Raw genomic sequence first — 13654 nt, forward strand, 5'->3', positions numbered from 1 at the left:
TTGCCACATCTGGTAGTCCTTGAGACTGGACCAACCATGTCCACTCCAACTCATGCCAAAGGTTCAGTTTCTCGGGGGACTGGATGTAGTGGTCCTCTAGTCTTCTCCCCTGTCCTCCCCACTAGCTGACATTCAGGAAAGGACCTGCAAAAGTTTCTAACATCCTTGCCCATGTTTGGTCAATAAACCAGCTAACAGCTTTCTCTTCTCCCATACTGCCACATTCTTCTTCATAATGGCTCCCTATAGTCTCTGGTCTTCCACTTGGTAACGGCATGGCTGTTCTATTGAGACTTCTTCAGCTCAGGACATTGCTTTCTCCCACAGGTCTTTTAAGCCTCATCTCCACATTGGTCTAAAACAAACTGCTCATCCAAGAGATTTAATAGGACAGTTTCTGTTTCTTCCACAGGCAGCGCCTGGCTTACTGCAGGTTACCCACCATTGTCATGGTAAACCCTGACAACTCTGGCCTGGCAATAATGTTTTTGGAGGCCTGTGATGTGGATTTACTCCTGGAAATGGCTTTCCCAGGTTGAACTTGTGCAGCCAAACCATTACCCAGTAGCAGGGTCATGTCTAATCCTCCCTGTATCCCTACCATGCCAGTTCCTTGGTACCCTTCATATTTAACTAGTAAATAAGCCCGCTGCAGTCTTAATGCGGGGCTTCGGAGTCGGCGGGGCCGGCGCGGCCGTGGTTTGGGGTGCGAGCGGGGCCCAGGAGTTGGCGGGGCCGGCGCGGGCGTGGGCCGTCGCGGGGCGGCTCGGCCAGGTCGCAGGAGTCAGCGGTCCCGATGGCTCGTTGAGGCCCCCCAGCCACGTCGCCGGCTACCTGGGGCCGTGTAGAGTCTCGTCGTGCGGTGGCAGCGCGGAGAGGAGGCGAGGGCGTGGCGGCGTGGTGAGGCCGCGACCTGGCCTGCTGGAGGTGAGGGAAGTTATGGCGGCGGGCGGGCAGCTGCAGGCGAGGAGGAAGGGGGGCGGATCGGGATCCCGATTAGTTAGTCCGGCAGCAAGAGACCAATTGGGAGCCGCACCGCACACGGCTGTCAATTGGTCCTTTGCCGCCAGACTGACAATCGGAGGGCCCAATAGGCAGGCGCTTTGCGCCTGTGGATTGGGCCCCCCGAATATCATTCCAGAGGAAGGGGCCTATGGGCACCCTTCCTCATCACGGACAGGTGCCCTTAACAAAATATTTTATCCACTCCGCTAGGAGCGGTTAAAGATAGGGACCTCTGACAACTGTACCCCAAAGGCTGGACCACTGATCCCTCTTATTTTGTAAGTCTTGCCTGGTAAATATTGTTTTCTAAGGACTAACTGTGATTTAATAAGGGTAATCTGTGCTCCGGTGTCTCTACAGCCCACCAGATCTTTGTCATTAACTTCCAGGGTCTCCTGAGATCTTCCTGCACTTTCGAGATCTTTAAAACTGTAGCTGAGCCTTCAGGTTGGGCTTTCCCAGGCACAGGGCTCCGTGTGGGGTTCTGATCTTCTTCTCCCCTGTTAACAAGATTAAGTGTCTGGACTGAGGGGTGTATTTTTTCCTTGTGGCGTTGTGAACTTTGGCATTTCATGTGCCCCACTGCCTGACAATGACAGCATACTGCCCCCTTCTTTCTTTTGCGTTCGGGTGTGTGCTGCCTCGCAGGGTTGGTTTTCAGAGGCACAATTTTTTTCTGAAGGGTGTACTCAGTAACCCTCCCAAGTCTCCCTCAAGCTGCCTCATTCACTGTTTTTAAGTTTTTGTCTCTGAGATACCATCTCAGTTGGGAGGGAACCTGCTTGTAAAATTGCTGTAAACCTGCGAGGTTGTTTTACTTCCCTCAGTCCATCTATTGAGGCCTTTGTGAGGAGGTCTCCCGAAGCTTCCTTCTCATCTCCCTCCAAGCTTTTTTGCTTTGCTCAGGAGCTAAACCATCCTCTCTCACCCTCTCTTTAAAGAGGCTGCAATTAGAGGATTCCTCCCCCCTCATCTCCACATAGATTTCACAATTTGTGGATGCAGATCTTTCACCCGGTCCCTACCTGGAGCCCCAAAATCCCTACAAATTCTCTCAACATTAAAGAGGAATCCTTCAACATCCTTCTCTGCCTGGAATTTAGGGAATCTCTTCTGATCAACTGTGGGTCTAACTTCACTTCTGTGTGGGATTTGTAATTCAGCTCTCAATTTAAATTCTTCCATTTTTAAATGGTACATTTCTGTCTCCTGATCTGCTTCAGCTTCTCGTTCTTTCTCTCTCTCCTGTAAAGTGTATGTATGTATGTATGTATTTTCTTTAAATTTTTATACCGCCTTTCCCATACGGCCCAGGGCTTCCTTTGACTTTCCTTCTATTCCCAGTCTGTCTAACTGCAATTCCCTTTCAATTTTTACTTTCTCGTTCTCTGCCTCACTCCTAGCCTTTTCCTCCCCGGCTTGTCTTCTCGCCACCTCAGTTTCCAGTCCTGTAACCTCCGTCCCCTGACCGGAAGAGTCCCCTGGGGAGGCTTCTGCCCCTCACTAGCCCCACCGGCCTCTCTCCTTGGGGGGGGGGGTGATGCCAGGACGGATGAGAATGTCCCAGGTAGATGTCCTGAGGTAAAATCTGTTAAGCTCTATAGAGTGTTTCTTTTCTTAAGGCTCGCTAGCCAACTTGTGGGTTTAATTCCAATCATGGCGCTGCCACCAATAAATGTCACAGCCGGGAGGAGGCCAGGCACTGAACCCGGTCCTTCTGCCTGAGACCCCCTTATTTTTGTGCGGGAGGGAGGGATCGTGGCTGGCAAACACTTCCTCTTCCTGCATGAACATCCCTTCCTCGTTCTTCTGCTGCTGAGCTTTTAGTGTGTCCCCCCTCCAGGGCTTCTGGTGTTTGTCCCACCTGGGCCTGGCTGTTAGAGGGGAAAGCAGCATCAGCGGCTGCACTAAGGTCTTCTCCCTCACAACCGGGAAGCGTCTTCTGCCCCAGGGTCATCAATCAATCAATCTTTATTTACCGTCATTCAGACCGAAATGACTTCTGCCCCAGTAAACCATCACACACAACCGGCATTGCAAAGTTTAACAAAGAAGTAAATAGGATGTATTAAACGGGGGGGGGGGGGGCAGAGATAAACAAAAGGGTCTGGATTAGATGATCGGTTTAGCAGTATGTGCCTAATCGAATACAAACGAATTGAGAACACTTTATAGTTTCCCGGAATCCCTGATAGGTCCTCTTAGGAGTACCCTGTCTGTCCCCAGAAGAGATCCCTCTCCTTGGCTCCATGCTCTTCCCCCAAGGGCACCCGGGAGAGCTCGCCTCCCCACACTCTGGATTCCACCTGGACTTTACAGCCACTTGAGACTCATTCCGTCAGTAACAAGTGGGGTATAAAAACCAACTCCTCCTCCTCTTCTTTTGAGAATGCTTCTGAGTGTATCCTGGACATCTGAAACACAACTGGAGGCACACAGTCGAGCAACGATCGACATGTCTTTTCCCTTGGGAATACTGAAGGTGGTCCCAGTTAATAGTAGGAAAGAAAGGGTTAAAAATCCTCCACTCCAAGTTAGTCACTTGTGTTTGCATTCAAATGTGGGGACAAACAGCACAGGATGGAGCTTCACTTGTACTTTGCCTCCCAGGTGTAAACTGCACAGAGCTTTTATTCCAACCCCAGGTCGATTCAGTCCCTGCCCTCTACACAGAATGCGATTTCCGTTTGGATTTGGGGCAATTTAAATTTTCCTTCTGCAGCAAGAAGGATTGATCCAGAGTGACCATACCTTTATTTTGCGATATCTCAGACTGCTTTTAATCCTGAATATCCAGTTTGGGAAAGAAAGCTCCAGATTGGGAAAGAAAGCTCCGTGGTAGAGAACCTCTGATAGGCCACACCTGATCATGTGACACACTTGCCTTAAAGGAGAAGCCCCTAATTTCTCCCAACTTCTGTCGGTCCTGGATTTTTCCTCCCTCTTCTGCCTTTTTCAATCCTCTCCCCCACTTCTCCAAAAAAAGAAAGAGGCTCCCTGCCTGGCTCCTCTTTCCCCCCCCTTCAAGAAAAGAAAAAAAGAGGCTTGGCTCCCCCCCCTTTCTGAACTACCCTAACCACGTGCAGAACACTTTCCTGTTTCTTTGGGGAGGGGGGGAGAGGAAGACCAGAGTTCAAAGCAATCTGAATTCAACAGGATTGAAAATGGAATAAAGAAAGTAAGTGCAGACTCTGCCCCAGTTAGCATGTTGGAATAGTCTCCAAGCCTCACAAGCTCTTATGAAGGATCTCCTTGTCCACTAGATGGCAATACATAACACTGAGTAGCATCACTAGACCAGGCGGTTCCAGGCACAAGTTTTTGAAAGCGAGTAGGTCAGTCTCCAGCAAGTAGCATACAAAACAATAAAGATCTTTAACAGATGCAAGGATGTTGAAAGCTAATTGCAGCTCACCCTCTACTTATAGTTATGGACTGGTAACTTCCATCTCAATGTATTTATTTATTTATTTATTTATCATACTTCTATACCGCCCTCCCCGGAGGTATCTGAAGAAGTGTGCATGCACATGAAAACTTATACCAGGCTTTCTCAACCTGGGGTTCCTGCAACCCTGGGGGTTCTTGAGGGCCCTGGAAGAATTTCCCAAATGGGTGGGAGTTAATTAATCTTTTCCCTCTTAATAAAACTGTAAGGGGTGTTGGGGTGGGCTCAGTCCGTGATGCGGAGGGGCAACAATTGGTCCCATGGCCCTGGACTGATAAGCGGAGGGGCCAATCAAAAGGCGCAGAGCACCTTCTGATTGGCCCCTTACCAGGACAGACCAAAATTCCATCCAGCCAGAGGCAATCTGGAGAAATGGCTGCCAGTCTGCTCCTGACCACCAAAGGGAGAGGAGGTCAGTAGGGCTGCCAAGGGGGATGAGAACAGAGGCTGCGCCAGCCCTTTTTGCCCCAAGGCTGTCCTAACTGCCATGTCCAACTGCAAATGGCCTCAGAGCCCTGACAGAGCTGGCAGGAGGCTGCAGAGTGCTCTCCCCCCTCCCTCCCTTCAGGCCTGCTTCGAAGGAGCCTCTGACAGGCCCTGGAAGCCAGGAAACCTGCTCAATAACAAACATATCTTTAACCGCTCCCACGGTTAAATAAAAGGGTAAGGCCATCTGGGGAGGAGTTAGGGCGGGCTCTGTCCAGGATAAAAACTCAGAGGGCCCAATGATTGGGCCCTCCAAGTGTCCATCCAGGGCCAAGCAGCCAATGGGGAGGCGTGCGAAGAGCCTTCCTATTGGCCCCTCACTAGGACAGACCAAAATTCCATTCATCCAGCCCAGTCTGGCTGCCAGTCTGCTCCTGACCTCCAAAGGGAGCGGAGATCAGCAGGGCTGCCAAAGGGGATGAGCACAGGCTGTACCAGCCCTTTTTGCCCCAAGGGTGTCCTGTCATGTCCAACTGTAAATTGCCTCAGAACCCTAAAAGAGCTGGCAGGAGGCTGCAGAGTGCTCCCCTTCCCCTCCCTTCAGGCCTGCTGTGAAGGAGCCTCTGACTGAGGGGAGGGAGGCGTTTCCAAGAGCAACACAGGGGAGCATGAGGGCCTTCCTTTTGAGGGGGGGGGAAACTTTCCCCTTCTGCCAAACAGTTGCCTGACAGGGAGGCCACAGAAAAGCCCCTTCTCACTTAAAATACTGCTCTGGCCAAGCCATGTGTCTTTCTTCTTTGCAACTCCGCACATTTGAGGCCACTGCACAGCGTTATTCTGCAGATGAAACTGTTTTTTTTGTCTCCTGTTTCATCTGCACAACCCTGTGCAGTAGGCCTCAAGTCTTTCAATTCAACAACAACAACCTGTGCGGGAGGCCTTAAATGTTTCTTCTCTACCACAACCCTCTCCAAAGTAGCCCTTTCTGCCTGGGGAGCTGATCTTTATACTCTGCAGGTGAGCTGTAATTCCAGGAGCTCTCCAGGCCCCACCTGGAGGTTGGCTACCCCTGAGTTGGAAGTATTCCTGGAGGTTTGGAAGTGGGACTTCAAAATCGTACAATGCCTCAGAGTCCAGCCTTCAAAGGAGCCATTTTTGCCTGCAGTTGGGAGGGAGTGGTGCAGGTGTGTCCCTCCTGGGCTATGGGCTATGGACAGCCCTTACCAGCAACTGTATTCTGGGGCGCAGACAGGCAGACCAGCATCAGTCCTGTGAGTCTGGAAAGTGCAGGAAGATCTAAATAAATACTTACAGCTTGAAACTGTAAATAGTGAGAGGGAGAGGAAGGGAAGATGATTGGAAAATGCTTTGAGACACCTTAGACCTGCTGGGTCACTGCGGCCCATTCCCAGTTCTCTCAGACCTCTCACAGCCCCACATACCTCACAGGTTGACTATTGTGGGAAGACGAATGGAAAAGGTGTTAATAAACTGCTTTGAGACTCCTTTGGGTAGTAAACAACAGGGTACACAAATCCGTTCTTCTAAGGAGCAGCCATGAAAGAAACATGTGGGCACATAACATTTTATCAACAGTGAATAAATGGAGAAGGAACAGGGTGGACACCTGTGTACTGTGACTACCCTATGTGTATTAGGGCAGAGGGGCATTTCGGTGTCTGTGGCCTAATTCACACAAGAAGGGAAATGACGCAGAACTGGGGGGAATTAGTTGCCATGTAATCTTCCCCTAAGAAGAGTCTCCAGTCTGATTTTCCCTTCACATATCTGAGGACATGGCTCTGGAAAGCTCATCTGTAACCACTATGCCACCATTCCCAAAGGTCAGTCCTCTCCCACACTCAATGAACATTCCACACCACAGGTTCTTGACACCCATATCTCCACACCCACGTCCTCATTCGCCACCACGCCACCACAACATCCCACGCAACACACACATTCAACCCCATGCCCTTACGGACTGGACAACTCCTCCCCTTCCTCTTCCCACTGCCAAGCTCTAGCACCCGTTGTATTCTTGGATACAACGGGCTTTGCCCCTAGTTTTTAATATATTTCTTAAATTTGTTAAACATTGATCAGGTGATATGACCATATATGATCGTGCTGACCCACCACCCCACTCCCAAAATGGCCAATGGTTGACCTGAAAGGGGTGGAAAGGGGAGAGGCCCTGGGTAGGTGTGTACAGAGCTATGATTCCCACCATATCCTGCATGATTGCACACTTCTGGGGTTTCTTGAAGCCTGAAGATTGTCTCAAGGGTTTCTCAATGATAAGGAAATTGAGAAAGGCTGCTCTATACAGACTGTGACTGTGGCAATACACGTGAGAGAACAGAATGGAACTGTTTACAAAGGATGGAAGTAACCAATTCAGGGCTAGCCTGTCAGCCACAGTCTTCAGTGTTGTGTGTGTGCACATACAAAATCTTCTTTTTCATTGCTCATATCCAGATATAAGGTGCTTTTTACACGTGCTTTTAGTGTCGTTGTTTACAAAGATATTTTTCTATTCACTTTCAAAGAATCATAGAATCATAGAATTTCCACGATCCAGCAAACCTGTTACTTGGTCAAAAAAAGATTTAGAGCTCTGTCCTTCCCTCCATTTCCTGAACATTTTCCTTTTCTTTCTTAGTTCCTCTTGAAGTTCTCTGTTCATCCAAATAGGCTTCTTAGAGCTCCTGCAGTGTTTTTGTCTTTCTGGGATAGTCATTGATTGAGCATGCAATAGCTCTTGTTTGAGTAGCGCCCACCCTTCACATGCTCCCTTCCCTTCCAGCATTCTCGTCCATGGTATGACACTACCTGGGACATCATGTCTCTGAGTTTGTTAAAGTTTGCCCTACGAAAAACCAACATCCGCGTCTGGCTACAAGCTTCCTTGGCTCCCCATCTCAAAAGGAATTCTATGAGGACATGGTCACTTCCCCCTAGGGTCCCCACCTCCTTCACCTCATCCACCAACTCTTGCCTGTTGGTCAGTATTAAGTCCAGTATGGCTGAACCTCTTGTGGGTTCATCTACCATTTGATAAATGAAATTGTCAGCCAGGCAGGTCAGAAAGTTGCATGACTGAGGACGCTTCGCAGAGTTCGTTTCCCAGCACACATCTGGGAAATTGAAGTCACCCATGATGACAAGGTCCTGCCGTTTGGATATTTTCTCAAGCTGCTCACAAAGTGCAGCATCCACATCCTCTCGTTGGTCAGGCGGTCGGTGGCAGACACCAACCTCCACACTGTTTGTTTTCCCCTCGCTTATTTTCACCCAGATGCTTTTCACTGTAGATATGCTCTCCTTCACTAGAATTTCCTGACAGGTAAGCCCTTTCCTCACATACAGTGCCACTCCTCCACCTCTTCGATCTATTCATATCCATCCACCATTGCATTCCAGTCATGAGAATCATTCCACCAAGTTTCTGTGATGCCTACTAAAACATACCTTTCCATCAGCATGAGAAGTTCCAGCTCTTCCTTCTTATTGCCCATGCTTCGGGCGTTAGTATAAAGATATCTAAATCCTTTTACTTTTGGAATCCATCTGAATCCTTTTACTTTTACTTTCCCAGCTTGGTGTAGTGGTTAGGAGTGCAGACTTCTAATCTGGTGACTATCGCCCCGTTTCGCACTTAGCATTTCTGGGGAAGTTGGTTGAAAGGGCCGCTGTGGACCAAATATCAGCATTCCTGGAGGAAACTTCAGCCCTTGACCCATTTCAGTCAGGCTTCTGGCCTGGACATGGGGTGGAGACAGCGCTAGTCGCCCTGATGGATGACCTCCGATGCCAGCTAGACCAGGGCGAGTCAGCGCTGCTCATACTATTAGACCTATCGGCAGCGTTTGACACAGTAGACCATGAGCCCCCTAGCTCACCGCCTCGCCGACACCGGAATATGGGGAACAGCCCTCAAATGGCTGAATTCCTTCCTCTGATGCTGTGGACAGAGGGTAGTGATAGGGGAGAGAATATCTAACCAACACCAGCTCAGATGTGGAGTCCCACAAGGAGCAGTCCTCTCTCCTATCTTATTTAACGCCTTCATGCGCCCTCTGGCTCAGCTGGTGCAGAGGTTTGGGCTGGGTTGCCACCAATATGCGGATGACACCCAGCTCTTCCTCCTGATGGATGACCGCCCTGACTCCCCCCCAGAATCCTTAGCCAGATGTCTGGAAGCAGTGACAAAATGGATCAAGCAGGGTCACCTGAAGACAGAGGTCCTATGGTTGGGTAGGAAGGGACCATGGGAGGAAGCGCATCTGCCCACCCTGGACAGTGTGCAGCTCTCACCAACGCACTCCGCCAGGAACCTGGGCATGATCCTGGATGCTTCCCTTACAATGGAAGCCCAGGTCACAAAGGTAGCACAGCTGGCATTCTACCACCTCTGCCAAGCCAAGCTACCTGGACCCAGAACACCTGGCCACAGTGATCCATGTGACGGTCACCTCTAGGCTGGACATCTGCAACTCGCTCTACATCATGGAGATCCCACATCCGGCCGGTACTTCAAGAACTTGGCTGGCTCTCAGTTGAATTCCGGATTAAGCTTAAGGTTCTGGTAATCACCTTTAAGGCCGTACGCTGTCTGGGCCCTGTGTATCTGAGAGACCACCAGTCCTTAACTATAAGTAGAGGGTGAGCAGCAATTAGCATGTTAACATTCCGGAAAGGTAGTCATGAATCTCCTGTGGGCAAAATAAATTGGACTTTGAATGTCTGATACAGTGGGCTTTGGGCTCACACAACCCCCTGCCCACCATAGATATGTGTTTGCCTTTAAGGCAGCGATCCCCAACCTTTGTGTGATTGAGGACCGCCTCTGGGGGTGGGGGAGAGCCGGCGGTCTGGGCACCGCGCATGAGCGGCAGTCGCGTTCAAACATGCATGCGCAGAGTTGCTGTGCATGCGCGTTTGTGGCAGAAGGGGGCGCAAATGGGCATGTGCGGCAGCTCCACGCATGCGCGTTTGTGTCTGCCAATGTGCCGGTGGCCGTGCCTGCCTCTTCCCCCCCCCCCCGCAGTGAGAAGCTAGCCGGGCTGCGAGCGACTTCGCTCGCAGCCTGGCAAGCTTCTCGCTGCGGGGAGGTGGGGGGGGGGAGGCAGGCGCAGCCGCCAGCAGCCTGGTACTGAGGCCTGGTACCCCCGCTTTAAGGTACACCCTGGCAGCAGCTCTCCAAGGTCTTCCTTTGAACCAGAGATGCTGCCGGGGGTTGAACTTGGGACCTTCCGCACACTGAGCAGCAGCTAAGACACAGCTTTCCCCCCCAGGTTCAGTTTGTGATTGTACAGAGGGGGTTGCTCAGCATACTCCAGCCCCCCTCCCTTCCCAAAGGGAGCATCTGCACAGGTTGCCTGAGGAAGGGACATGGACCTACCCTGGATCCGTGGCTTCACAGTGGCATGAGAAGAATCAGAGAATCAAAGAGTTGGAAGGGGTCTCCAGGGTCATCTAGTCCACCCCTCTCCACAATGCAGGAACTCACAGCTACCTGCTCCTCCACAGTGACTACAATTTCATGCCCAACTGATTCCCACCCACCCCCCAACCAAAAATTTCCAACTCTCGGATCCACCTTAGCGAGTCATTCCCTGAAGCAGCCAAAGTAGGCAGCCGCAGACCAAGGAGATGGGGCTGCACCCCCCCCCCAAGAGTCCTGGCAGGGAAGTTGAAGACCGCTGCCCCCCCAGGTGTGTGTGTGGCACGGTGGTCCTTGAAGGAGCAAAGGCCCCAGGCTGGAGAAAGAGGCAGGGCCCCTTCTGACCTCCCACGGCCCTTGCTGCCAGGGTGGCCCGTCCACGGGCACGGGATAGAGGGGGAGGGGAGGCGGGCACTTCGGTGGGGTGCAGGGCCCTACCCCCCCCCCCAGCAGTCCTTCTCGCTGCCGTCTGGAGAGGAGCTGCCATCCTTCGCGAGGCTCAGCCCGCACCCCCGGCGGCCTTCCCAAGGGGCGGCGCTCCGCCTGCCTGCCCGCCTGCCCTTTGCAAAAGGGACGCGGCGCTCTCGCCCGCTCATCCGTCGGGGCTGCGCGGCAGAGGAGGCGCCTGGCGAGGCGGCGGGAGCTTGGCCGACGGGGCGGCCGCCGATGGGAGAGGACGCCCGGGGGGCGGCGGGCCATGCTCCGCTCGCCCTGGGCCAAGAACGCCTCGGCGGCGGGGGCTGGACGGCGGCGAGCGCGGCCGGGGCGGGTTGGCCGGGCTCGGGCTCGGGCGCCGCTCCTGCGGGGGGGGGGGGCGCGGGCGGCGCGGGCGGGCGGGCGGCCTGCTGTGGCTGCTGGTGCTGTGGACGCTGCTGGGCGACGGCCTGGTGTGCGCGGCCATCGCGGGCTGGCGGCCACTGCGCGCCAAGGCGCCCGGCCTCTTCCTGGCCTCGCTGGCCGCCGCCGACCTGCTGGTGGCGCTGCTGGTCATGCCGTGGCAGGTGGCGGCCGAGGTGGCGGCGCCTTCTGCCGCCTGTGGGCTGGTGGGCTGCGACATCCTGTGCTGCGCGGCGTCCATCCCGCACCTGTGCCTCCTCGCGCTCGAGCGCCACTGGGCCGTCGCCAGCCCCTTCGCCTACCAGCGCCGCGTGACGCCATCGCCTCGGCTCCTTCGTGCCCGTCCAGCTGGACCGGCCCGCCGCCCCCCGCCGCTGCGTCGCCAGCCTCCACGGCGCCCGAGCCGTCTCCTCCTCGCTCGTCAGCCTCCACATCCCCGTGGCCGTCGTGCTGGTCGCCTACGGGCGCATCTACCGCATCGCCCGCCGCCACCTCCGCCGCATCGCGTCGCTGGAGCGCGCCGCCGAGCACGCCCGCCGCTGCCGCAGCAGCCCTCGCCCGCCGGGCGCCCCGTCGGGGCCGTTGCCGGGCGCGGCGCTGCGGCAGGAGGCGCGCGTGCTGAAGACGCTGGCGCTGGTGCCGGGCGCCTTCGTGGGCTGCTGGCTGCCCCTCTTCGTGCTCAACTGCCTCGTGCCCTTCTGCCCCGACGGCGTCAGCGACGCCACCTTCGACGCCTTCGTCTGGGTCGGCTGGGCCAACTCCTCGCTCAGCCCGCTCATCTGCGCCTGCAACGCCGACCTCCGCAGGCGCCTCTCCAGCCTGCTCGGCCGCCGCCCCTCAGCCGCCAGCGCCTCTCCTACCAGCAGCCCAGACGCCACTCGACGCCGCGGGCGGACGGGCTGACCGGCCGCGGAAGGGATGGAGGGCTCTGCACAGCGGCCCCTGCAGGAAGGATGCCGACCGCCCTGGCAGCGCAGCTACAGGTAGCAGTCCCCCTGGACAAAAGGGCGGCTTTCGGGGGGGGGGATCAGGGGGCACTGGACCCCCATCGCGGTCCCTCCCCTCCCCAGGCTCCATGGCCAAGAGTTTCTCAGCCTGGACCCCCACTCACCCTGCTGCTGGACGCCCCACCACCCGCAGAGCCATTGAGGCCCCTTGGCTTCCTGGGGGCTTCCCCCTGGAGAGAGGGGGACGGAACAGGCTCCCTTTCCCCCTGGCAGGCTGGATTGGGGGTTGTGGAGGCCCCAAAGGGGGCCGGGCTCAACCAGGGGGACTCCCTTCTCTTTCTGCCCAAGTCACTCATGGCTCCCCAACAGTGCCTGGCCGCTGCTCTCTCCTGGCGTGTTCCCAAAGAAGAAATACAGCACAAGGAGATGGAGTATCAGCTCCGTTTGAACTGGGCCACAGGGAGCAGAAGGGCTGAGGTGTCATTCGGGGGGCTCTCCTGCCAAAGCCCCCTTGGACTGTGCTCTTCAGGGGTCCTCTTTGGCCTGCCATCCCATTCAGACTGACTTTGGAGGCAAACCCAGGGACAACAATGGAATTTATTTGGGAGTGCTTCCCCTTTTGATAGAATTGATAGAATTTATTCGGGAGTGCTTCCCCTTGTGCTGCACGCCCCTCTTCTTCCTCCACACAAGGATCTGTCCAGCCACTGCTTGAAGACTGCCAGTGATGGGGGACAACAAAACAAAATCAGAGTCCAGTGTTACCTTTAAGACCTACAAAGATGTATTCAAGGCGTGAGCTTTCGAGTGCAAGGACTCTTCCTCAGTGAGGGGGGAGATCACCACCTCCTTAGGCAGCCCATTCCACTGCTGATTCCTAGAGTGGGAAGGGTCCATCCAGGCCATCTAGTCCTACCCCCTATTAATTTCACATCTGCTTGGATCCTGCCTTGGAACTCAAGCTCGGCCCTTGGCAGATCTACCAGGTCTCTTCTTCCGGGGACAGGATTTTTTAAGCAAACACATATGCGCATAAGCGTGCAGGCAAAACCAAAAATATTTTTCCCCAAAGTTGTATCACAAAGCATGCCTCTCTAAAGTCCCCCCCCCCCCATCATGAATATTTCATTTTTTTAAGTATCAAGACTTGTAATTCTATAAGGGGTGGAATTCAAAAAGCACTGTGCATCTATGATTAGATGCATAAGCATTTAAACATAGAACTATTATTTTTTACCAAAAAAATTGCAGGCATCATGGGCCCATTAAAACATTGAGAAAGGGGATTGGTTGCGTGGATTGATTGACAGGTGGAAGAGAGTTGTTTATAAAGTGCGTTGCTCTCTTCCGACATTTCCAGCAGGCAATGAGGAGTGTAAGAAGTGTGAAAAGGTGGCAGATGGAAGTGAGACAGTGAGAAGGTGAGGAATGGCTGGAGGTGCGACAATATTTAGCGCTATGCCATTACGCTGGTGTAATGCTATTTTTTCCGATGTGCGGAAATGCCCTGAAAATCCATTGATCATTTTTGCAATATCTTGT

At 53.8% G+C, this 13654-nt stretch overlaps 1 protein-coding gene across 1 annotated transcript; it reads left to right on the plus strand.

The window, feature by feature from the left end:
• Positions 1-660: 660 nt before the first annotated feature.
• On the plus strand, positions 661-12185 carry LOC143819683 (D(1) dopamine receptor-like). The gene is given in 4 exon segments (XM_077301576.1): positions 661-927; positions 3271-3353; positions 10900-11487; positions 11489-12185. Coding segments are annotated over 4 exon segments (1518 nt in total). The 3' UTR covers positions 12069-12185.
• Positions 12186-13654: the final 1469 nt, after the last annotated feature.

The sequence above is a fragment of the Paroedura picta genome, chromosome 10, assembly GCF_049243985.1.
Source record: "Paroedura picta isolate Pp20150507F chromosome 10, Ppicta_v3.0, whole genome shotgun sequence".
Taxonomy (NCBI): domain Eukaryota; kingdom Metazoa; phylum Chordata; class Lepidosauria; order Squamata; family Gekkonidae; genus Paroedura; species Paroedura picta.